Source organism: Triturus cristatus, chromosome 7 (assembly GCF_964204655.1).
Source record: "Triturus cristatus chromosome 7, aTriCri1.1, whole genome shotgun sequence".
Taxonomy (NCBI): domain Eukaryota; kingdom Metazoa; phylum Chordata; class Amphibia; order Caudata; family Salamandridae; genus Triturus; species Triturus cristatus.
This window is the reverse complement of record NC_140590.1, coordinates 71436353-71463572: the sequence shown is the minus strand read 5'-3', so window position 1 is coordinate 71463572 and position 27220 is coordinate 71436353. Positions and strand designations below refer to the sequence as shown.

Genomic DNA, 27220 nt, shown 5'->3' with positions numbered 1-27220 from the left:
AGGTGTCTCACAGGATCCTGAACATAGTTTATACTAGCATGCTCCAATACTGTCCGTATTTCACTCCTGATTGCAGTGGCCTTCCAGGTCCTAAAACTCACTCATGATTTTACTGTTATTTCAAAACCAATCTAACATTTGTTTTGTTTTAGGAATTACCTTAGTAAAGCATACCTATGTGATCTTACTCTCCTTGGTCAGTGTTTTATTGTGGATGACAAGATGTTTTCTCATTAGGACTCGCACCATAAGCCTCTTTCATTCCAAACATCTGGAAACGCATTCGTCTCTGTAACTATATAGTAATGGCTTTCAGTTACAGCTGGCGGAAATTATGCTACACACCTATTTATTGCCTTCACCAAACGATTCTGCTTTCACTGGTGTGACCATAACTTGCCAAAATATTTTACTGATGCTTTCGGCAGTGTCTCCACTTCTGTCTGATCACTCCTCAAATGACACCTTCCTTAATCCCACCCACAAGCAAGGTAAGCCACTCAATTTTATGCTAATTTCAAACACTTTATCCAAATCTAAACCCATCATCGCTCCATCTGACATCACACATGTCACATGCAAATCAGTTTGCCTCCTTGTAGATCGCTCTCATGTACCCATCTGCTGTAGAAAACAGGACCCCACTGCTCTCACTGCTTTCCACGTGATCTTCATAAAGACCTCACTTCAGTCTTGCACTACAGCTCATACAACTGCTTCATTATCCACCTTGTACCAAAGATAGGCCTCAGCCATGAATTACACTTGAAATAAGAGTGCATAACAGTAAATGAGGGCAGCAGTACATAAATGGCGAAAGCACATATTCACTGCTAACTTCTTGGTTAATAAGCAAGCCCTTCATACACTGCATAATGATCTAGGAGGTGTCAAATCTATCTATTTCCAGGACCTCATTACCTCACCATCCACAAGCGCTCTGTGCAAACCTTCAGCTCTTTACTCTCTCCATCTTCTTCAATTATCAGTATTCTATTGTTCATCCTTACCTGCTCATGACTTCACCCTGCTACATCTGCTCCAAGATTAACACTATAATTAGTCCACAGTGCTCAAGTCCTCACTCGCCTCAACCCTGCGCAGTTACATTATTACGATTTAACCCAACATCCTCCTAACAAATGTTTCCTCTTATGAAAGTAGCTAATCCACCCTGTGCCCCCCCTTGTAACCATTTCGTCCTCCCTTCATCAAATCTTTGCCTCTCTCATCCAACAGTTTCCCCTGCGTTTCCCTTCGCACTGACTGCCTATCCTGTAACCGACTACTCAACCCTCTCCTGTGTTCGGGACCCTTCATTCCACTATCCTATCCTCTCCTCTGTTCTTGTCTATGCTCATACTCTTAGATCGTTCTGCCTCTCCTTTGATATTGCTGGTCACCCCACACTTTTCTCAATGAGCGCACGGGGCATTAGCTGGGTACCAGCCCTTATGCTCCTCAATAAGCAGCAGCAATCGTTGCAGTTTCACCAAGGTGAGTTTAGTAAAAGTTTATTTTACTACTTTCGATAACTGGTGCCTTTCGCAAACAGAAAAGGTAATGACAATGTATGGCACATTACAAGATGGCATGTTTTAATACTAGGGCTTCTGATTATATGCATAACGTTTGATCTAGCAGACATGATTGAACATATGGTGAGACCCTTAAATGAAGGCTTAGGGCTCAAATCACAAAGGGACTAATATGCAATAAAGTTACGTGTCTCTTCACTCATGGCAGAATCTCCGCACTGCACTCACTGCAGTGCGCTGGACAGAGAGGCTGCCCATAGTGCAGAGACTCCACACTTGTACCTTTACTACACGTAAGTCCCTTTGCAAATCAGACCCTTAACCTCTACTTCTTTGTGATTTTTAAAATAAAGAGAGGGAAGCATTTATAGTAAAAATGGAAAACTCGTGTCTCTATTTACAATGCAGTTATTGGTTGTTTTTAACTTTCAAGAAAATAACACATTTGTTCTTAAACGACATCCATATCTTAAATCACACATTTTAGGATTTTGACATTTGGAATTTCATGTCATACCCTTCACTTGTGCCCATTCCGACTTCTTATACCCTTGTTATCTAGCAGTGCTTTCAACACCACAGGCCATCAAATTCTGGACGGAACGGCCCTAAACGGTTTCGCCCATACCTCTATAATCACACTCAAATGCTAACAAGCATTGGCATAGCCAATAGGTCTCGCCTTTGGGACCGTTTAAGTGTTTAGTTATCCAGCACAATATCCTTGGTGCAGTAACATTAACTGTTGCATGGCTAAACACTTATAAGGTCCCAAAGGCGAGACCTATTGGCTATGCCAATGCTTGTTTTTTCTGTTTCCTTGTTTTGAACAACTCTTTGCGCACATTTTAGCGCTTCCCTTTATAACAGCGCTGCAACTCAATTCAACCTTAAATAATGTGGCAGCTTCAGGAGGCCCGCATCCGCAGGTAACATTTTAGTTATAATCAGTGCGACGTCTGCCCCAGCCTCATCTCTAAGTATTGTGGCTGCAAGCATGCATTTCTTTTGTCCATGTCAGGTTTCTCCTCCCCCACCCTGCTTATTCAGCATTGCAGCATGCGAGTACTGTCAAGTACAGAATTCGCAGTAAGCAATAAGCAGACCGAGGAGACTGCGGTCAGAAAAAATATGAACATTAATTAACCGACTTTGTTCAACAAAGATTTTTTTAAAACCTTAACGAAGACAAAATGTAACCAGAGAGATTTGGTAGTACATATATATAAGGGTCATAATAAGAATATGTTATACAACAGTGGAACTAATTAGCAAAAGAGTAAGAAAGTCAAAATGGAAAAATGTACCATATTGACTTAACATTATTGATATTTCTATAAAAGGACAAAAGAAAAAGAAAAATTTCGAAGGAAAAAAGGGGAGGGGAAGAAGGGAACACTCGTAAGAAAAATCCAGCATTATTTACAGAAATAATCAAATTTAACAACAAAGTGTACCTTGGTGTTGAGATGAAGCGGCCCATGGCCACCCGCTGCCTGACTAGCGAGGGGTCAAGTCAACCTAACCTAATAAGAGTCTGTTAAGATTCACGCATGAGGTCACTATACACCAAGGCTCATCAAGCACATCTCTCTTTACACTACAGATTAGTGCTTGGTGTTCATTGGTAGGTGCAGCGTGCCTCTCGGACAGACTGTTCGAGTCCCTGGATACCGGAGGCCTGGGAGATCGCCATCCCTGGCATGGAACACTCATCCTGTAAACATAGTATCGTCATTGGCATCCTTTCCCACCCCTCCAACATAACATACATGCCCATAAATAAGCACACAACACAATTATTTGTTTGGGTAAAGTTGCTGCAGGTTTATTACATATACCGTTATGTAATAGATGGGTTATCTTACGGGCGATGCAAGGGCAGGCAACCAACTGGGACGCTTGCCCGCCTGATGAGCCAGGCAGCACTGGGGCGAACCCCACCTGTGCTGCCCTTACTGGTGATCCACTCCCCGGATCACATGACACTTGGTACCTTCTTACTCACGCCCCTTTCAGGGTGGAGCGTAGCATAGCAAACCCCCCTGGTTCTTCAGGCCCACAACCGCCCAAAGGACTAGCAGGGCGCCGACACGGTTTTCCAGGAACCTCCCATGAGGCTCCTAGGATTTGGCTCTGGCACCCATCATGGTGCGGCGCAGAGGTACCCTTCTGTACCCCTTTGCTTCCAGATCGCCCTGTAACTCCGCCAGCAACGAAAAAGAAAAAACATTACAACATTCTCTGCCTCCTGCCTGCCACAAACCATGCCGGGTAAGTGGGAGGGAGAGAGACGGCGTGTCAGGCATGCAAAAGAGGGCACCAAAATGGTGGGGGAGGGATATATACCCTCCCCAATTCCTGGCGCCCAGGAAGTGACACCCCTCGCCCGCCGCAAGCAGGCCGGGGGGACCCCACCCAGAGTCCCTACCCCTGAAGGGGTGGGGGTGTGGGGTGCCCAGGCGATACTAGAGTGCTGGCCTCTCTAGTGGCCCCCTGCGGGGGCCTCGGCCAGCCGCAGACCATTCACTCCGCCATATCATCACTCTTGAATGCTCCCATATTCGGAACAGAGGCAATGTTTGAAGTAGCTGCTGTAGCTTAGGGACTGGGAGGAAAAGGAGTGGCAGACTTCCCCATCTCTTTGCAACCGTGTTTGTGTGTTACACACTTACTGCTAAGAACATTGACCATGTACTAGAGACTCATCCGATAGCGCGAGCCAGATATAGTTATGTTACTGCAAAATTAAAAGACAGACTAGTCGGGGTACACATTCACCAAGCGCCATAATCATGGATATAAATACATTTTTAGTAGATCGCAACAATGAGCCAGTTTGCAGTAGACTAACATTTTCACCTGCTGAATTCAAATACGTAATTGAGGGTAACGTGAGAAGCAGGACTACAAGTACCAGCATGCAATGCTATCGAATAAAGGCAGATTTATGAGGCCTGTTGCGCCATCGGAACGTCACTGTTTGTGACGTTCCGTGGCGCAGAAGCCAGCGTGATATTTATCAGGCAGCACTGAGCCACTTTTTGTGGCTTAATGCTGCCTCATAAATATCAGTCCCTTTAACGCAGTGTTATGCGTTAAAGGGGCGTGCAATGGGTGTTGCTGGGGGCCTTCCCAGCAACATCCATGGCCTTTTGACACTGCCCCAGATTTACGAGAAATCGTAAATCTGAGGCAGCGCCAAAAGCTTACGCCTCCCCAGGGGAGGCGTAAGGGAGGCGCAACGGGGAGAAATATCTTTATTTCTCCTCGTTTTTCCTTTTTCTATGTGTGCTGCAGCACCCATACAAAGAGGAAAAACCTCTTGTGATTATTTTTGTACAGAAAGGTTTCCCTTCCTGTACATAAATATTCATCTCCGCAACGCAGGCACTCTTGCACCATGGTGCAGAGGTGCCTGCGTTGGCCCAGGCAGCCCATTGTGCGCCCGCGCAGGGGAAAAGGACAGGAATGCGCCGCATTTTATAGATGCGGCGCATACCTGCCTTTTTCTTTTGCCGTAGGGAAGCGCAGCAGGAAGTCCTGCTGCGCTTCCCTACGGCAAAACCTCATATATCTGCCCCAAAGGGGCTTAAACTGTAGGCACTGCTTCATGGGGGGCCACATGAGCCTTTCCCTTAGGCCTATGCTCCATGGCTGGCTTAGCAAAGTGAATTTCCAGGTAGAAAAAAGTTCAAAGGAAAGAGATGAAATATTGTTCTTTCGTAATCTGTTTAACCAGCAGTTGTAAATATTCTCAAAGACCTGCCAGCCAGCTGTCACCTTGCTGTGGCAGAGACACTGTGACGCTGCACTTCAACCGTACACTAGGATAGGAATGTAGGTTTCTTATCAGAGGTAAGTAGTGACGTCACAACTCGGCTTTAGAAAGGGAATGGGATACAGGTTTCTATATACTGTACGTGGAACTCACAATCTGGGTGCATATTAGAATAAGACAATTTACTGTACATACTGTATATATCTATTAGAGTTCACAATATTCTTTACACTTATCAAGGGTACAGATGAGTGTCTGCGGTGACAGCCTACACTGCACCACAACATATGTGCATTAAAGGATATGTCCATGCTTTTACAAATAAGACTTTAAAGTGCGGTCTTATGATATAAGATTTACATAACAACCACCTTGATAAAGGTAAAAGTGGACTGTGTTATTTCCAAGTGAGAAAGAGAACTTACAGGGACAACGACTGGTCCTGGTATTCCTGTAAAGAAGACTGTGCATTCATTCAATGTTTTGTGGATGTGTTCTCTTACATTTAGCTACTTCCAGCCGCACTGCCCACTTCCTTAATAAGCCAAAGCCCTTTTGTTCTGCACTGAATCTGTATTACAGCACATAAGCTTGCTCATGCCAGTCATATCACAAGGTGGAGCTTGGACTCATCTGAGCCCAATGCATCCCAGAGGCCAGGCTCACTTCAGGTAAACAATGTCACAAACATCCCGTCCACCTCCTCTTTACTAGAACAAAGACAACCGCTCACCTCCTCTTAGCTACAGTCGCATACTAATGGGAAACCATCACAGAAATGTTCTCCTGCAAAAGCATTGCGGCTAAAATATCGGCTGCCAAGATCTCAAGATGGTAAGTACTGAAAGGTAACTCACTTTAGGCTTACTATATGTAACTCATTTATGTAATTTGATGATATATGTATCTTTAAGAGATGTGAATTAGGAATAGTATATCTACATTTATCTATATATACTTACCTCCATGATATTTTAGTTCTCAATATTTAGCAATAATATTTTGTAGGACGACTTTTTTGTCCTTGACATTCAGACATACAGCACAGAGTTGGGTTGATAAACAATATGGTAGCACAGACATCAGAGCCACCAGCCGCCTCTACTGTCTTGCAGCCTAGAGGCCTAGACCTAAGGTGTTTCAGGGGCCCTTGCAAGACAGGGAAAGTCCCTGCATTACAGTGGAGACCATGGATTGAGCTCCGCTTTACCGCAGCCTCTACCTGGCTCTGTTAGAGTACATTCATCTCACTATCGTCCTTTTTAGGTCTCGCCTGACCCAGCGCATGCGCTGGTCTGGCGAGACTTATTGAGAGGGCTCCAAAAAGTGCTACCAGGCCAGCCTAGAGCTACAGTGCATGTGCGCAGGCGCGCGCGCCGCGCTTTACCGCGATTACTTTCACTTTTGCGGCCGCACGCCCGCTTTGATGTTTGATCGCGATCCCTTTCGCGGCCGCATAGCCAATAGGTCTCGCTTTTGGGACCTTATAAGTATTTTGTTATACAACTGTTGCATGGCTAAATACTTATAAGGTCCCAAAGGCGAGACCTATTGGCTATGCCAATGCTTGTTATTACTACACACAAATTCGACTCACCTGAGCTCTATCACAGCCAAATGATCTGAATAATTTCACCTATATTACACATAAAAGAAATTAATCTGTAGATTTATATAGTGCAGCTTACCACCAGTGAGGGCATCCAGACTCTGCGAAGGGCACAGGGTGATTAAGTGATATGCTCAGAATCACAGGATGCTTTGTCGATGCCAAGACTCGAACCCGGATCCTCAGCTCCCGAGTAGGTAGCTCGGATTGCTGAGTGCCCTAAACTTTATTACAGGCCCGAAACTGTATGCACCTCTTGCTCTGAGGGTGCTGCTCAAGGCAAAAAACAAACAAACGAAAACAAAAAATCAACGAGGAATGCCTAGCCCCGAGGGCTTGCACATAAATCGATCAAACCGGTCTATGTTAGCCGGAAACGATTTCTGGTGCAGTTAATATGTGTCCCACGAGTTATGTATGTAGATTTACCTATGGTAGTAAACTTGTGATCTGAAAATGGTTAACGCGGTACACTTTCACCGTTGTGGAAATATGGATTTTTATGATCAGTTATGTCCCCTATCTTGGACCCCAACGGTTCTATGTGCATGTTACAAGTACATGTATGTTCCCTCCAGTTCCAGTTATGAAGACGCAAATACATATGCGTCCACCGTTAACATGTCCTCTGTTGATCCGCCATGAATGGGCCGGATATTCCATTCCTAAGTACGAAAGGCCACCGCCTTTATATGGTTCACTTATGCCATTTTACAGTCCAGGCAAGTAGGCCCTGATTCTGTCATCAAGCTTTTCTTGCTTTCTGTCTCTGAAGCTCCAGTCCGAGCCTGCATCTGTGACCATGAACTTTGTCTCATCCTCTGCGCAGCTCACGATGCCTGACATCAGCTTGCTGCCTGCCAAGAACTGTATTTCACCTTCGGAAATTATCTGCTCCGCTCCCTGCCCAATGCATTCCTGTCTAGTAGCTTAAGTAAACATTCTGCCAGCTACCGAGCAAAGGCCCGGCTTCTCTGTCTTTATGCAAGTAATTCATAGCACTGTTACTATGGAAGATTCCTGCCCTCGCATCTAGTGTAGACACTTAGACGCTTGTACACGCACTAACAGTCAGTATAGTCAGTATAGAATAAGATTCGACTCCAAGAAGGCCTCTCTTTTGGATAACATAGTTCTTTAAACATAGGATGTTAGATATGATTTGGGATTAGGTTGACTTGACCCTCCAGACATTTGTCGCCACATGTAGAGCTAAATGTCAAGTCCCCTTCACCCCCTAGCTGCACGTCAATCACACGTCATGCTGCTGCGCGCGCATTTCTGCCAAGTATTTCTGCTGACATTGCGAAATTCTTTCATGTAACCACCCTCTTATGACATCACATCTGATGACGTTCTTTAAACACACCCAGTTACGCCTATCTTTGCCACGTATGAATATATTATCTCCACTATCAATTGTTACGCCTCTTGTATTTGCTTCACTGTAATGCTTATTGTATAAAAGTAATTGATTGTCAATAATGTATGTACTTCACTTCCTGAACCTTCGTGGTGATGGAACCTGGAGCAACCGATTATAATCGACCATTGGAATAAAGCCCATTCCGAACCTCTAATACCACGGATTCTGCCTCTTATTTACTGAGCTATTTTATTATGTTTCTGTATCAAATTAAGTCCCGGTAATTAAATTATTTACCACATAAATGGCGCCCGAACAGGGACACTTTCTCATCTCACGCGCCGGCGGTGCGTTGCAGGCCCGGTCTCCTGCCACAGCTGGACGGACAACAACGCGTACCAGCAGGATTTCCTGTATCTCCCTCCGGTCAAGCGGGGGCGACTGAGGCTGCGATCAACACCCAGACGAGGCGGTGAGAAGTGCGAAGTATCCCGACCAGAGCCTAGCTGAGAGAGCAAGATCCGAGGTACACAGAGGCCCACCAGTTTCCGAAGTCCCAAGTCAAGTCCGGTTTCCGAAGTGTTCAAGTCGAGTCCAGTCCGGTTCAAGTTCAGTTCAGATCCGTTCCGAGGCCTTCCGTTCCGAGCTACCCGGTGAGTACCATTACTGGGGAGGCGTTCTGACGTGCACATAGATTGTGCCGGTCAAGACGGGTTTGGGTACACAAATCCGGTCTGCACTGTTTCAGCAGTGTATCTGTACTGTTTAGCAGTATATCTAGTATATCAAGTATATAAGTTCAGAATAATTCAGTTAAATGCCGAGTATTATGTTTAGTGATTAAGTTTTTAGATCATCGTCATCATCATCGTTGCTCATGTAAATGTTAAATGTTAAATGTATTGATATGTCCTGCATGTGGTATGAATGACTGTTCATTATTGTGTTTTATTGTATTAAGTTTGTTCAAAACCAAGTATCAGATCAGTTGTCAATATGCCGCTCTTTTCAAAACTAAGACAGATCACAACCAGAAAAGGGGTACTCGAAGAAGCTGTTCCTATTCCTCCTAGGGACACTCCAGGGTACTTCATGTATCATAAACATGGCTTAGACGCTATATTATTTCTCGATTTATGGGTAGACTACACTAAGGAATTACCAGAAAGTCAGAGGTGGCCCGCAACTGGGACCTGGGATGCAGAGTGCATCGTGAAAGTAGAGGAAGAATTATGGAAAAAGAAAGCTAGACAATCACAGAAGGACGCCATTGAATTATGGCGTAAAGAATCGTATAGACGAACAGAAAAAGCACGTAGACAGGAAGAGAAGAGTAAAGAGAATTCAAATAAAGTTCAAGAAAATCCATTAATTGAAGAAGGTACACGAGTAAAATCAGAACAAGTAGACAGACAAAGACATGCCCTTATGAAGGGTATGTATCCCCTTCTGGCCGAGGGATTACCTAAGGCTACTGCGGGGATACCAAAAGACTTGCCACCCCCATTATTTCCAATAAAAGTACATCCTAAGGGGCATCCTAGAACCGCAGAAGATGTTTTTCTTTCCTCATATTTAGATGACGCAGCTCCCGAGTATGCTAACCCCGCCCCACATAGACCGTTGGCCGGGGAGGTTCAACGCCAAGATCCTGTATCTGTATCCTTACAGCATCAAATCCTGACACAAGTTCCGGCAAGCACGTCCGTTTCCACATCTGTTCCTACAGCTACTTCTATAGCTGTGTCGTCCACACCTATAGTTGCTGTATCGCGTTCTACGAATCCTTTCACGCCCGATACTCCAGACGGGGCTACTGGAGGTGCTACCAATATTTTTTCTACGCCACCCAGAATAAATAAACTTACCTTTCAAGAGTCAGCACATCCACGTACCCCCAAACTCATAAATGCCCGCACGCTTAAGGAACTTCTTATAGATTGTAGATATGACCCTGTGCCCGGCAAAGAGGACGAAATGATCCTGGCATCATTACGTATCAGACGAGCTGCGGTGTATTTAGGGAAGTTACCAGGAATGACTATGCATCTAGATAATATATATCATTATGTCCAAACAGGGCGAGACTCTGAATGTATTAACAGAGCTATGGAATACCAGAAAGTGGAGATACAAGGGGAACTGTTACGTTTCCTCATAAATTGTGTGATCAGAAATCAAGACCGACCGGGGGTAGACCCGGAAATAATGCAAACTCTTACCAGATGGAGCCAGAATATATCAGAAGGGAGACATGATAGGCAAAAATGTATAATAGCCATGTGCAGAAAGATCCGTAAAGAAATAGAACGCCTACATGAAGAAAGATTAACGGTAGACCAGTTTGAACAAAACGAGGAGGAAGAAGGATCAGGACTGTCCACAGGACAGTCAGAAACCATAGCCTATGTAGGTAGAGGAAGATCTTGTAATAGTACTAGATATTTTACTGACCCGATACGTCCGATATGTCCAGATAATAACAGGAATTTCCAAACACCTATAATAAATATGAGATCCCCCGAGCATTCGTTCCAAGCCGCTGACAAATTACTGCAAGAACGAAGGGGTTATCATTTTCTCGATTCTATGGATGAACAAGAATTAGCCAGGTCAGCCGTTCATTGGATTGACAGTCCCGGAAAATATGGTGATGATACAGTAGCACACACATTTTTGAACCTCACCCCAGATGAACAGCGTTTAGCTGGGATTTATATGATTCAACAACTTCTTATACTATATAAAAGCCAACATTCAGATCCTGGTCCCTTACCTGATATATTGACCGAATTACTCACGAATAGATGGAAAGGTTCAGGTACTAAGTTGATTAAGGAAATACTAGAATATAGAAAACAGTACATTCTTTTTGTAGGTCCAGAACATGTTTCATTGCCCATCAAGGAAAGACCGATGTATTACATGGACAGACAGAATCCCTTACGAGAAGTACACCCAATAAAGGGCGAGGATAATCAGTTTAAACGTGTATATGTATATACGCCCATATCGAAAATAGAATTGTTAGAAATGAAGAAAGTGGTACCCAGTCATGACAAAGACCCAGCGGGTTTCCACCGAGAAATTAAAGATATGTTACTCATGGGAGAGTATACCTATCCCGACATTATGACAATATTAAAGGTATTAATGCCTGCTGGCATTTATGAAAAACTCAAGGTAAAAGAGTGGGAGGTAGGAGACCAAAAGATAGAGTGGACAGCATTAGAAAATGAAGAAAAGGCCCGAGGTCCAGGTTCGGGGCTTGGGGACAAAACTAAAGCACTGCCAGGTTTACTAGTACAGGTACTGCCACGTTTATTAACTACGAAAAAGGAAGACTGGGGTGCAATTTCAGCCTGTAAACAAAAGCAAGATGAAGATACTAGTGATTTCTATGCCCGATTCGAAAAATGTTTTGGTATAAATAGTGGTATAAAAGCAAGTAGCGAGTCATACCCACATCTGTTTGTGACAAAATTAGTTGAAAATTCTTTGCCCCAAGTGAAGAATAGAGTATTAAAATTCGAGAGTACATGGCAAGGTAATACCCCATCACAAATGTTACAAATGTTACAGTACCATTACAATAGGATTAGAGAGGAACAAGAACATGAACAAAGACGCATGAAAGACACAAAAATGAAAATGCTAGTCTCTCAGACAGTTCCAGCCGAAGGACATAAAAAGGGTACGACACATTCCGGTGATTCAGCAGGACCTGTAAAAGGGACATGCAACTATTGTAAACAGCCAGGACATTACATACACGATTGCCCAGTCCTGAAGCGTAATATCGCCACAGGTATTACAAAAGAAAGACCACGGCCACTTAGACAGGATCAGAATGAACAAGGAGCACCGCAGCATGCACAGGCCATGCCAGCTCCACAACAGTCTATACAGTTTGTGCCAGCCGCACCAGCGTTGCCGGCTGCTGCCACACAAACCACGACACGACAGCTGTACCAGACCGCACAGTATGACTATCCTGATTATCAACGATACGCATGAACCAGCCTAGAGAGGGAAGTTGACTTACCCCTTATCGAGGTCCCTGTAGACCAAGAAGGACCTTATGTACATAGTGAATTATTAGGCCAAGATAGAAAATTTTTACTTGATACAGGGGCAAGTCGAACAACCATAAAACGTAGTGAAGTTCCAGGGGCACCCCTCTCAGGCTCACAGAATATTTCCCTTGGTTTTTCAGGAAAACCTATTGTTAATGAAGCATCACAGCCTCTTCCACTTACGATAGGACCCTTGACCAGAACTACAGATTTATTGCTTACTAAATCATGTCCAGAAAACTTGTTAGGAATAAAAACACTGAAAGCTCTAGGAGCTATAATATGTTGTTCTCCGGAAGGAGTAAGATTGTTTTTACGTGATTTCAAAGGTCATTATGTGTCTCGAGATATGGATTCCCGACTGCAGACTTTACCCACACATTTATGGGCACAAGGCCCTACAGATGTTGGTTGCATGAACATTACACCCTATCGAGTCACACTAAAGGCAGGAGTGGTACTACCACGAATGCGACAATACAAGTTACCCCCAGATGCTGTAATGGCTTTACTGCAACTCATTGACAAACTTATCGGCCAAGGAGTGGTTGTGGAGACCGACTCCAATGTATGTAATTCACCGATAATTCCGATTCTTAAACGAACTGATCCAAAAGCTCCCCCAGTATATCGATTGGTTATTGACCTGCGCGAATTAAATAAATGTATTGTACCACAATACCCCGTAGTTCCAGACATCTCTTCATTACTGACAGCTATTGATTCCGAAGCAACATTCTTTACTGTAATTGATCTCAAGAATGCCTTTTTCAGCGTCCCAATAGATCCGGAAAGCCAATATTTGTTCGGATTTAGTTTAAATGGACGTAGCTTTAAATTCACACGCGCACCTCAAGGATTTACAGAAAGCCCCAGCATCTATAGCCAAGCACTGAAACGAGAACTCGACAGTATCCACATGCCAGTTAACACTGCCTTGCTTCAATATGTCGATGATCTGCTGATCACCGCCCGAAGCGAACCTGAATGTGAAAAAGCATCACTGATAGTTTTACAATTTCTAGCCGAAAAGGGGCACAAGGTGTCCCCTTCTAAGCTGCAATTCTGTGTCCAGCGAGTTATTTACCTTGGTCACTCGCTGTCCAAGGAGGGAAGGCAGCTTACACCCGACCGCATTCAGTTAATAGCTAACATGCCAATACCCAAGACACAAAAGGAGGTGCGGGCTTTCATAGGCCTCACTTCATATTGTAGACAGTGGATCCCTCAGTATGCATTTCTAGCAAAACCACTCATTCAATTAACAACACAGGAGGCAGCCACATCGACTGTTCTCCCTTGGACTCAGGAACACACACACGCTTTTGAAAGCTTAAAGAAAGCTTTATGTCAAGCACCTGTTTTAGCAACACCATGTTACAGAAAACATTTTACACTCTTTGTTACAGAACGAGAAGGTACTGCCTTGTCAGTACTCACACAGGAACAAGCAGGATCACACAAACCGTGTGCTTACTTTTCTAGTACATTAGATCCCGTAGCTCAGGCTCTGCCTGCGTGCCTGAAATCAGTGGCAGCGACAGCTTTAGCAATCAGACAAAGCGATGCCATAGTGTTAGGACATCCATTGACAGTACAAGTACCACACGCAGTAGAGGTTCTTGTGAATCGAACGCAAACACAACACTTGACTATAGCACGACTTACAGGGTATGAACTAACATTGTTTCAGCCACATATAGAAATCAGACGTTGTAACACATTGAATCCTGCCACACTTTTACCTGTAAATGGAACAGACCCATTAGCCCATGATTGTATTGATGTTATTACAATAACGACGAAACCCAGACAAGACTTGACAGATGTTCCATTGTCAGATCCAGACCTGACGTTGTATGTAGATGGTTCATGTATGAGAACAAGTACGGGAGAGTTAGTGGCCGCTTACGCAGTCACAACAGACACTGAAATTATTCAAACCAAGTGTATAAATACCTTGTCCGCTCAAGCAGCAGAGCTCGTCGCTCTGACACAGGCCTGTATTCAAGCCACAAATAAAAAAGTCAACATATACACTGATTCACGTTATGCATTCGGAGTTGTACATGACTTCGGCGTGCTGTGGCGAGAGAGAGGTTATTTAACTTCTCACGGTGCCCACATTCAGCACGGACCCCTCATTCATGCCTTATTAGATGCAATACATTTGCCCATTGCAATATCGATTATGAAATGTAAAGCTCATACGAAAATTACTGATATCATTTCTCAAGGCAATGATCTAGCTGACAGAACAGCTAAACAGACTGCTCAAACTCAAACATCCGACATGACAAAGACAATAGTCCAGACACCAACACATTGCATGATGGTTAAGGATCCCGCTCTTGATGTAATTGACATACAGACACATGCTACTCCAGACGAAATAAGGAAATGGACTGAATTAGGAGGGATCCAAACAGATCAAGGATGGATGACGAAGGAAAAATCTGTGTGGTTCCTTCCTGATTCGATGGTCCAAGTCATTATTAACACTATCCATAGTCCAGCGCATCTAGGAGAGAAAGCTATGCTAGACAGCATTCAACATATTTGGTTCAACAAGCATTTACGAGCAGCAGCGAAACAAAAAGTTCGTACCTGTATGATCTGTTGTCAGTTCAACCCAGGAAAAAGCATTCCCGTAGAGCAGGGTGGATTTCAGCCTCCTGATCACCCTTTTGAAATCCTCCAGATGGATTATATCCAGATGGAACGATGTCGAGGATTCAAATATGTTCTCGTAGTTGTCTGTGCTCTTTCCCGTTGGACAGAGGTGTACCCGGTATCAGATTACACTGCCCCGACTACTGCCAAGCAGCTAGTTCGAGAATTCTTCCCACGATACGGTTTACCACGTGCTGTCTACTCAGATAACGGCCAGCCGTTCTCATCCGAATTAATGAAACACGTTTCACTTTTGCTAGGATATCAGTGGAAGTTTCATTGTGTCCGACACCCCGAGGCAGCAGGTCTCGTGGAACGACATAATCAAACTTTGAAAATCAGACTGTCCAAAATATGCAGGGAGAAAGGTGTCGACTGGGTAGTAGCATTACCAGTTGCACTCTTTTACATGAGAATGGTAGCACACTCTCGAACAGGGCTATCCCCGTATGAGGTGATCTTCGGTAGACCACCAAATATGTGGGGGACGCCTATACCACGTAAAATAACTGATATTGACTGTAATATGCTGACAGATTACTTGGCTTCCTTGATGTCTGCACTACAATCTTGTCGTTCACAGGTAGCTGCAGCTTTTCCTAACAACACTGAAGTGAAACCCCATGACGTAATTCCGGGGGATCTCGTTTTAGTGAGGAACTTTGATCGAAAGACTCAGCTGGATCCTAGGTGGAGGTCGCCTCAGCTCGTGTTATTAACGACGAGGACAGCCGTGAAGATCGAAGGCAGGAAAGGCTGGATTCATTCAAGTCATATCAAGAAATTTTATGGACTACCATCAGATATAAAAACTACACCTTGTGTGTCTTCACCCATTGACTCAAAACTTCCTTTTGTTGAGAAGAGTAATGCCGAACATTATAAACTAAAACTCAGGTCCAATCAGTCAAGCAATTTGATTGTTTAAGTCCTCTCCGAGGTGAAGCGGTTGAATTGTCTCTGACATGTATCCCTTGGACCTGAATAGAGAATGCACCCGAAAAATGCTGAAACGACAGGCGTACTGTAAATCACTGCGTAGTCATTGCACAGTGACGTTATTGATTTTGTTTTTCCTAAGTCTTTTAATAATTACTGCAAGTATATTGTTGCACATATGTTATCCTATTTCTAGACATGTTTATAATATTACTGCTGAACATTCTTTTAGCGAATTACCTCCGCATGAATTGTCATACAGATTTGCGCTGCGCAATAACACTTTTATTAGTATGTTACATCATTCCCATCAGGTTAGCAATGCTACAAATTGTTGGATATGTGGCCGACTCCCTCCCTATCAGAACTATAAAGGAATTCTACCTCTTTTTCCATACCCGTTCACACACAACGGCTCCTGTGGAGCATGGTTTAGTTTAATTAATTCCCAAGATTCGAACTCTGCAGTTTATCAAGACAATGGGGTATGGGGAAATCCGAACTTAGTTTTACTTAAAGTCTGCCACCCCAACAAGGAGGGACTTCCCAAAAGAACAGGAACTGATCTAGAAAATGAAGTATATGGATTAGGTAATTTTACGCTTAATCTCCTGATCTTGAATGTCGAATCCGAAGCTAATCCAAGTTTGCCCGCCATGTCAGTATTTCCAGTAAAAGGAGAATTATGTGTAAGAAAGAATGGTTCCATACATATGGGCCATAGTAGATGCACCACTGTAATAGAACTCAGTGATCAAGGCAAGTCTACATTTAGAGCTTCCCGCCATTCCTATTTTATATGTGGTCAGACGGCATATGTACGTTTGCCTCTAGATTGGGATGGTACTTGCTACATTGGATTCCTTTTGCCACCTGTTTTTCTAGCTCCTCCTGATTATCACAGAAACACTCATTTAGTACACAATAGAGAAAGGAGAGATCTCCCAATAGTCGACTACACTGAAACAGCATGGGAAAAATACACAGATTTCAATAAAGGTCTCTTTCCCTATATAGGTACCGTTACTAATAGTAAGCTGATACGTAGATTGACTAGAACCCTTGAAGCAGTAGTGAACGAAACTATTTCCGCCTTAGGCAATTTAACAGAAGAGCAGTCTGCTATTCGGATTGTTGTGCTTCAAAATCGTCTTGTCCTTGACGTCATCCTGGCTGATAGGGGCGGAGCTTGTAGGGTCATCGGATCAAGCTGTTGCATTTTCATACCAGAAAATTCGCCATCTGTATATAAAGCCATAACTCGCCTTCATAAGATTGTAAGCCAGATACACCAGAATCCAGGCACCTGGACTTGGTCCGGTTGGTTTTGGAGCGTGTTATCAGCCTGGGGATGGAGAGTCCTATCCTTCCTAGGTATTGGCTTTCTCATACTATTCAGTTGCTGCTTATGCCTACAATGTGGACCAGCGATTTGTGGTCTGTGTGCCACATCGTGCATTCCACATCAAGATTTTCATTCAAGATCCCGGAAGAAGAAAGAAGAACAAATGATGCTATATGAACAGATCAATGGATTAATGAAGATTGATATCTCTTGACGGGCAAGTAGGGGACAAGGAGGGAATGTGGAAATATGGATTTTTATGATCAGTTATGTCCCCTATCTTGGACCCCAACGGTTCTATGTGCATGTTACAAGTACATGTATGTTCCCTCCAGTTCCAGTTATGAAGACGCAAATACATATGCGTCCACCGTTAACATGTCCTCTGTTGATCCGCCATGAATGGGCCGGATATTCCATTCCTAAGTACGAAAGGCCACCGCCTTTATATGGTTCACTTATGCCATTTTACAGTCCAGGCAAGTAGGCCCTGATTCTGTCATCAAGCTTTTCTTCCTTTCTGTCTCTGAAGCTCCAGTCCGAGCCTGCATCTGTGACCATGAACTTTGTCTCATCCTCTGCGCGGCTCACGATGCCTGACATCAGCTTGCTGCCTGCCAAGAACTGTATTTCACCTTCGGAAATTATCTGCTCCGCTCCCTGCCCAATGCATTCCTGTCTAGTAGCTTAAGTAAACATTCTGCCAGCTACCGAGCAAAGGCCCGGCTTCTCTGTCTTTATGCAAGTAATTCATAGCACTGTTACTATGGAGGATTCCTGCCCTCGCATCTAGTGTAGACACTTAGACGCTTGTACACGCACTAACAGTCAGTATAGTCAGTATAGAATAAGATTCTACTCCAAGAAGGCCTCTCTTTTGGATAACATAGTTCTTTAAACATAGGATGTTAGATATGATTTGGGATTAGGTTGACTTGACCCTCCAGACATTTGTCGCCACATGTAGAGCTAAATGTCAAGTCCCCTTCACCCCCTAGCTGCACGTCAATCACACGTCATGCTGCTGCGCGCGCATTTCTGCCAAGTATTTCTGCTGACATTGCGAAATTCTTTCATGTAACCACCCTCTTATGACATCACATCTGATGACGTTCTTTAAACACACCCAGTTACGCCTATCTTTGCCACGTATGAATATATTATCTCCACTATCAATTGTTACGCCTCTTGTATTTGCTTCACTGTAATGCTTATTGTATAAAAGTAATTGATTGTCAATAATGTATGTACTTCACTTCCTGAACCTTCGTGGTGATGGAACCTGGAGCAACCGATTATAATCGACCATTGGAATAAAGCCCATTCCGAACCTCTAATACCACGGATTCTGCCTCTTATTTACTGAGCTATTTTATTATGTTTCTGTATCAAATTAAGTCCCGGTAATTAAATTATTTACCACACCGTGGGTGGGGTATGGGAGTGCACATCATCTCAAAATGTACCCGTCACCCGGAAATTATTTATGATGGGGCACCCAGGATCTGGCTATGGTTTGATGGTGCTCATATGTGACTCGGTAGGTGGGTTAAGGTACCACACCTGGGACATGGAAATGATTTACTGTTGAAAATCTGTTTCCTCAAACTAATTAGGGTTAGCACACCTGCAAACACCATGAGATGGGTAGACTGGTACACCTTAAAATTTGTTATGGTAGTATTTTTGTAATATAAACTTAGATTAGTGTGGTGGAGCAATGAACAGAAACGGAATGGAAGGGACACCTTTGACTTGGAAACGATTTAGTGACACAGACAGTGAAGATTAGCAAACCTGCAAGCCCTACACGTAAAAGGATATTCCATCTGAAAATGCATAGCTTCATCATCTGTAAATGCATACCTCCGTACACCTGTTTTATGAAATTTGAACACAGTGCGTCTTTACTTTTAAACCGCAAACTTAGCCACAAAATAGTTTTAGGGTGACGACCAGATGACTCCATGTCAGTGGACCACAATGGAGCCCGTCTTAAATGTAATTTTATGAAACACTGTTTTTTTAGATGAACCGATTCAATTCAAGAGAATAGAAAGATCTCTGCCGGCGGCGCATGACCCGCTGAGTAATCCATGCTAAGATATGCACACGATCTGCATACAATGCGCCTGTGGGAGATTTCGTTTAGAGGCTGTATTTAAAGTACTCATCCAGTATTTAAACATTCATCCTAGCCGCATCTGCAGCCGGTAGCGCATTCCCACATGAGTCATAGGTGCCGCCAAAATCAGTAGAAACTCATTCAATCATTTGCTTAAATGGTGTTATTGCTTGAATTCAAGAATACGTCTTTTATTGACTCCTGACAAATGAAAGGCTGTGCTGCTTTTACACCAGAGATCTGCTGTGAGGTCTCAGCAGTAAGCTGTCAGCATTCCAGAAATCATACCAGAGTAACAGTGAAACTATTTAACACACTCCCGCTATCACACCAGGAAAGAAAGACAAATCATGCCCTGTTTTAGAACATTAGAGACTTGGTGCTGTAACTCATGGAAGTCCTGCTGCTCACGGGTATCAAAGCAGTCCTTCCAGTGCACCCCAAAGGGGTGTGTGCGAGGAAGACAACAATCCAGAAACAAGCACTGGCCGTGCGCGCGCCTCGCGCTCAAAGTTAAACAAGTAGGGGGGTGGGGAGTAGTGCGGCCGAGAGCAGGCAGTGTTTACCTTCGGGAGCGAGCACGATAATTGCTACCAGATGGCGGCGCTCGCTCCTTCAAGGTAATCGCCAAATGTGCACGCGTTGCCATTCAAAGCAATGCAACGCGTGCACGTTTTTGCCTCAAAAAGGGAATCGACGGTTAAACGTCTCTTTCCTATGCAGCACATGCGCGCTGTGTAGGCGAGACCTAAAAATTATGGTTAAGCAGAATATGGCCTTGTATACGCACGTCATATTTGCTTTACCTAAAATGTTACATCTTCGGTTTCTGACACCTGGGCTGTTGTTTATACCTAGATATTTGTACCTCAAGCACGAGGATTAACATAATGCCAGATCTACCATGAGTGCCGCTAATGATGTAATCAATGGCGCTGCTCTTTTGTATGCCCTCAGCAAAATGGCACACTGCAGTTTTTCATGCACCGTCCCATTGCGTGAAAGACAGTTAATCTGAACCTATCTGTGATCGCCACTAATACCAAATTCTGACCTCTCTGACCATTCTGTTAATCTCACTGCTTTTATTGCCATATTCTGTCCACTAGGTGTCATTGCTGCAAGCCAGAGGCTTTACCCACTAGCTACTGCTACTGCCAATTCCAAAGTCTAGTAATTCGGGATCAAATATGCCACTGCCTATACCAGCCACCTAGAGCTATTGTTGCTATCTAATTTCACAAATGCTGCTGATGCCAGGTCCCATGCCATGACTCGGCAGCAGTAAATGGCCACACCTGTGCGGCCACCAGGTTGGCCTGCTCATCCACCCCAACAGTGGTGGTGTCAACTTCAGGGAAATACATTCCCTCGCCTTCTCTAGCAGGCACGTACATTCACATTATCATCCTCAGAGTACCAGAAGAGAACAATAGCTCCCTTCTCCAGGGGTCTCAGAGGCTAAAAGGCCACGGCGGTGTGAGTCATTTTGCCAAAGATCCATCTCTTGGCTTCCTTCTGACACACACACAAGTTCTTTCATCGTCTGCAGTGCAACCGCCCTCCAAAACTTAGGAACATGCAATGGTAGATACTACCATGATGATCACTGTCCTGCTTCTGTAGCGCATTTCTCTGTAAAATGCCTCCAGGCGCAGGCAAACAACTCTGCCATTAGGACTATTTATAAATAGTGGCATCTGTTTAGCCGGCCTAAGGATTTATAGTGGGTTTTCTCTTCTACATACCTGGGTTGGGGTGGATCGCAGCTACAGCAGTGGCTTCTCCTCCTTCTCCTATTTCACGGCCAAGACCTGGAACAACCTTCCCCTCCAGCTCCATACAGCCCCCTCACGTGCAGACTTCAGAAAGAGACTCAAGATCCGGCTCTTCAATGTAGACGCAGCACCCGATACCCCCAGGGGTGAGAGTGCTGGGCTTTACAAATGCTATTTGTTTGATTGATTGAAGGCCTGAATCCCTTTTAATACATTTCACATTGAATACAATGAGTGCAATATGTCTATAATCGTCTCATCTCGGAGGATTTACCTCGGCTGTGAAGTCGACCACTCACCACAATGTCTGATAGAGGTACTGTGCCTGGCAACAGCCCACTGGTTCAGTTGTCCAAAGGCTGACATCTCTGGAAGTCAACTAGTCATGTCTAATGGGTACAAGTCTGCTCTTGGTCCACAGTGCATGAATCTTACATCTCACTGTGGCCTGCGGTAGCCACACGTTCCAAGAACAGAGAAGAAAGCATTTCAACGTGCCGGTGGATCTCAAGGCGCTTTTATCCTGCTAACATAAATTTAAATTGCTCCGATGGACCTGGAGCTGTGTTAATCATGTAAGGATTTTGTTGCTAATCAACTGGACCTGTCCAACAAAATTCAATGCAAATTCCAATGTAGATAGTAAAGCACTTTAGAATTTACAACTTATTTAAAATGAAACTATGAAGGTTTAATAAAGGATTCAAATTGTATACAGAACAAAAAGTGAAATGGTTTGCAATCCGTCAATTGGACGATTAAATCAAGAAATAGTATGATGCTCAGAATAAAATGCAGGAAATAAACAAACGGAAACAGATATAGTTCAGCTCTAAGGAATAAATCAAAGTTGTAAATCAGAGGTCAGATCAACATAGTATGGCGTCCTAAAGTTCAAGGAAAGGGAGTCGTCAACTGTCAAGAAGAGGCTTCTTTTATAATGTAAAACACAATGAATCCCAGGCATGAATATATCATTGTGTAAGGGTCTCAAGATTTGGACCAATCAAGTTAAAGAAAGAAAGATACAATTTTTAAAGTCACATAATACAGCACTATACCACAGATTAACATAATGCAGTTGCCAGCTTCCCTCCAGACACCAGAACTGTTAGTACAAATGTTGCCACTTTTTTATACATCAAGTTCTCATTAGAAGCCACAAGGGTCCCACTAGATGAGACCTTGGAACATGCACTATCTTAGAGCATTTTACAATAGAACTCTAAAGAAAGAAACATCACTCTGCACCTGTGAAAGTGACATTGCATCTCAAAAGCAGTGTTTGCAAAGTTGCTTATATACGAAAAGTATGTGTAGAGTGAGACACAAACAAAAAGATGCCCCAATACTAAAAGGATGGCTGCAAAGGGCAACGACCATTTTGAAATGTATCCTCCCTCAAGCCAATGTTAAGATAGATGCAATGAGCTTCACAGGTGCTAGGTATTGCTGTATTAATACTAATATACATAAGAACCTTTCCCAACGCCATGTTGGATTTCTTTCCAGACACCTCCACCACAGTGCCCAAAGAGCTGAAGTGCTACAGCTGCATGGGGAAGGCAGTGCAAGAAAAGTGTCTCCCTTCGGACGCCCATGAGGTCTCCTGCTTCAACGGGCACACATCATGCTTCGATGGCAACACCACTGTCATTGTGGGTAAGTCAGGGCTCTGGACTGTCTATGCATGCCTCTTCATCACATGTATCCAACTCAAGTCATTCTTTCAGGAACAAATGAAAATGTTACTCAGTATTTTCTCTTTTGTGTAAGTCATTTCCTGGACTTCTAGGAAGCCAGCATATTCTTTGAATTGAGGTGTAAGGGTGAGTGTGAAGAGTTCTGCTGACCGTTTTGGCATGGAGCGCAAATGAATATATTGTTGCTACAGAACGATTGTTCTTGAATTAAATTCACACTGTTCTGATTTTGCCTTTAGGTAACTCCACAGTGTCCATACCCATCAAAAGCTGCTCCAAACGGTCCATCTGTGCCAAGGAGACCTTGAAACTGGGTGGGGCGACGTTCACTATTAAAGGTGCGTGCTGCTCCGGGGCTTTGTGCAACAAGGACCTGTCCAACATAACTCAACAACAATCCTTCCCTGTGCTGGAGGTGTACCCTGGAGTTATCGAAGATGCTACACCAGGGCAACATTCAACCAGCCACAGTGCCACACAGGTCATGGCAAATACCACCTCTAGCACCAACATGACCATTAGCATGACCAGTGTGAAGGTAGGAACAGTAACTTCCAACACCAACTCCCTTGACCATAAACCCACCGATGGAACAGCAATCCGCACAGCAGACATAAGGGAGAAGAACTCTGCCTCCAAGGTCTTCAGCCCAGTCTGGGCACTCCTGTTTCTCGCCTCTTTCCATTTATAAGCAAAACCCATTTTTTCTATGTACAACTTCCTCTTGCAGCACTGACCCTCTTTTGGAGTTTCCTGTAGGCTTTGTTGAAGGACAGCAGCTTCCATGCTAGTTGGGTCTGAGTGTGAATTCTGCTGATTTATAACATGTTGTGAACACTGTGAGGCCTTTACCATCTGTCGGAGGGCATCCAAGGATAACAAGGCAGTATAAGTAATGGTTGTTGTTGTTTACTACTGGTGCCCCTCTGTGCAGGAGACTCTCACAGGGTAGTCAGTACAAGCTATCATGGCTACCTCCAGGAGGAAGTAAGGGTCTGAAACAAGATACTATAAAACAAACACATTAATAATGAGCTCATTTTGATGTCATGCTTTGGGTTGGTGGGAGGCATTAGTGGGATCTTGGGCACTCACTGGACCTACTAGTTCAACAATTATGCCTAGATGTTTCTGCCAGGACCTTACCACATATTCACCACCCTACAAAAGGGAGAACTTAAAGGGTTTCTTGACCAGGAGGACCCTCTTCAGCTAAGAGGTGTGAATGATGGCTCATCACATCCATGGTCATAACATGTCTCTAAAGACTCATGACCCTCAAGCATTGCACATGTTCTGCAGCTGCCTAGCTCATGATTCCTGAGCAGCTCCTGGTCTTGACATGACCGCCCACAGGCGTCAGTCACTTGGTCTTACTCGTGTTTTGGGTGAAGGGATGATCCACGTCTCTGGGGCTAATATACTTTTACTTCCCTTCCAAGCAGTCCATTGTAGCAAGGCTTCTCCAGAACCAAAGATTGTTGTTAGCTTTGACAGGTTAACATAGTTTATGTTCCTGGCAAATGCCCCTCTGTGATGGTGCAACCGTGATTAGATGAAGGACAAGGTATTGACTCAAAGATTAAATTTTTAGGGAAACATGGGGAGACTGACTAGAGGCCAGGGACAACCAAAGTCTAAATTTCATTATTTTTTATGTTAATCTAAGCCCTTTACAGCTGAATGCCTCTTTGTGGTTTTTGACTTCTTGGCGGGGAAAGCAGGAGGCACCAAACGCTCTTGTCAGACTCTCACCAGTTTCTATTGCTGGATGATTCCCAGTACAATATTGTCAGCAGATTTAGTATGAGAAATGTAAACTAGCAAAATCTTCAGAAGTTAGGTCGCGTACTATACACTAGCTATTTGCACAATAAGTTAAGTTTGAGAATTTTAAACATACAGAGGATCTCATTATGAGTGGTGGAATTCCGCTTAGAGAATTAACACTGGGGGAGGGAATACCACTAGGGGCCAATGCGTGCTGCTGGGTGTCCTTGGGTCAGAGATGACTAGATCTGCAAATAATCCACACAGTAACCCCGGACCCACACCCAGTCCAGTTCCTGGGGAGTCAAGCAGGGGGGGGTGTTGATGACAGGAGCAGTATTCAGCCACCACCAGCCTCTGCAGCACCACAGGGTGAGTAAGCAATGTTCCCCATGGATTGATGCTACCATGCCCTGGCCTGCAGACTACCCAAACCCTAATGGCCACCATCTCTCTGCTGTCATTTTCCACCTGCTCCGAGCAGGGTTGATATGTCGTCAGATGTGTCCATGGAATTGGGGACAACACTGGAAAAAGACCTGCATTCCCAGTTTGTGTGGTCAGTCCCTGTTCAGGGCACACAAAACTCTTAATGAAGACTTTAGAAAGTTGTGTTTAGTTCCGCTGTTACTACTACTACTACGAATATAAAAATCAATCTTTAGGGTAATATGGTGTTTGCCGGTGCTGGAGAGCAACTCAAATCAACACTTTTGCTTTTGCACATTTAGACGTGTAGGAACTGCAGACTGACTGCTGGTGAAGCAACTGCTGACTCTGCAAGCAGCAAGTCTTTGGCACTGGGCCCTCCGCTGCAGAGCCGCTGTCTTTGATGTGTCAGAAGGCCCACCCTATTCACCGGTTCTAAGGATGATGTTCCTGTAGTCATGACCTTCCTGCACCAAGTAGAATTTATTGATTTATTGACTTGTCGGATACTGGTGACATTAGCGTTAACATTGCTGCCACCCCTTTATTCACCAAATGTAGGTTAACTGTGTGGTGTGGAAGACTCCAACCTTTGTACTTGAAGTGTGTTTTCTAGAAACAGTTGATATTTAGGTTCAATGACATTTGAGGCCATTGACTTTAATCCTGTAGACTTGTCCATCTTGCAACCTGTTTAGCTTTAGATATTTATACCAATAAACATCATAGGAAAGAATGCTGGACTATAAACGTGTCATATATTCAACACTTGTAGACCTTTGGGGTTTTCAGGAAGATGATGATGTGGAGATGTTGTTTCAGCAAAAAGTTGACTATGAGGTTGGTATACATGTAAAGTCATCTGAAACTAGAGTTCTGTTCAACATCCTTGTCTAGTACTCTACAAAATGTGGATGAGGACTGTGGACCTTTTAAACCTCCATGAAGAAAATTTGTTTGATAATATGATAACTTGTGTTCAAGCGTGTAATTATGGAAAAACTAGTCTCAGAAGGCTTCTATGTTTATAAACGTCAAAACAAATTTCAATCATGATCCACTGGAATCTGCTGAAATTCGAGTTAAGGTACTTGGGTGTTGGAGACTCATCAGTGGATACTTACTTCCATACATCATCCAGTTTAATATCTGAAGACATGGGAGTAACTCTAATGGTGTCAAGTTACTAAACTTACACATCCACAGAGGCAAATTCTGTTGAAAGTAGGCTGTGGGAAAGCAAGATGAAATCCTCACAAGAAGCCCAGTGTTGAAGAGACCTAAGTTTATTGCCAGACTCCCCTGCCACAGCTGAGAGAACACAGATCTGAATCACGGTCAACCACTGATCGAATAAGGGGACGGAACATTCCATTCTACATGAGGGGGCGGAAGGAGCAGGGGAGGAAACACTTGGAAGATACCACACATCCCCCTTTCTTCATAATACACAGAAGGAGGGCAGGGAGAGGTGTCACAAGAAAAGGGATAGGAAAAGGGTGCACTCTCATCATCAGGGGGTGATCATGCAAACCTTCAGAACAGTAAAATGTCTTACTGGATATATATTGCATTTACCTTTCATGAGTACAATTAGGACAACATTAAAACCAGTGACTATGGATAAGAAAGAAGACAGTTCATTGACATTTCCTTTAACCCACAGTCTCCCATGTAACAGTGAACTGAAGCAGGCCTAAATGTAAGAGGGGTTTTGATGCCCTGACATAGTGTTTCAAGAACTCAGGTGGTCTAATGGCTCATGTCCGTACTGTATGCGGGGTTTCACCTGTGGGATGTTTGTTTGTGCCTCTACTCATCATGTGGGTCACATTATCTAGCATACTGTTATTGTTATTAATTTTCACAACTAGAGACTGACTTGAATTATCCTTGACAGCTGAGTAATTGAGCTTCGCTATCCTGCCCAGATCCATGTTCTGCCATCTTCCATTTTAATGGTGTTGCAAAACAATTTTGTTACTCTCATGGCTTTTGAGAATTCTGAGCCCTCAACACCTCCCCAGGGACATTTTATTTTACCCAATCTCCCACATGAACATTAGACTCTCTGGTTTAGTGGTCTTG

At 43.9% G+C, this 27220-nt stretch overlaps 1 protein-coding gene across 1 annotated transcript in view; it reads left to right on the top strand.

Annotated features, from left to right (window-relative positions):
* The window catches only part of LOC146808851 (ly6/PLAUR domain-containing protein 3-like), a 154538-nt gene extending 128670 nt beyond the window's left edge, over positions 1-25868 (top strand). The window contains exons 4-5 of the mRNA XM_085615675.1: positions 22743-22892; positions 23173-25868. Coding sequence (XP_085471801.1) covers positions 22743-22892; positions 23173-23624 — 602 coding nt within the window. The 3' untranslated portion in view covers positions 23625-25868. The remainder of the gene's footprint in view (positions 1-22742; positions 22893-23172) is intronic.
* The last annotated feature ends 1352 nt before the right edge of the window (positions 25869-27220 follow it).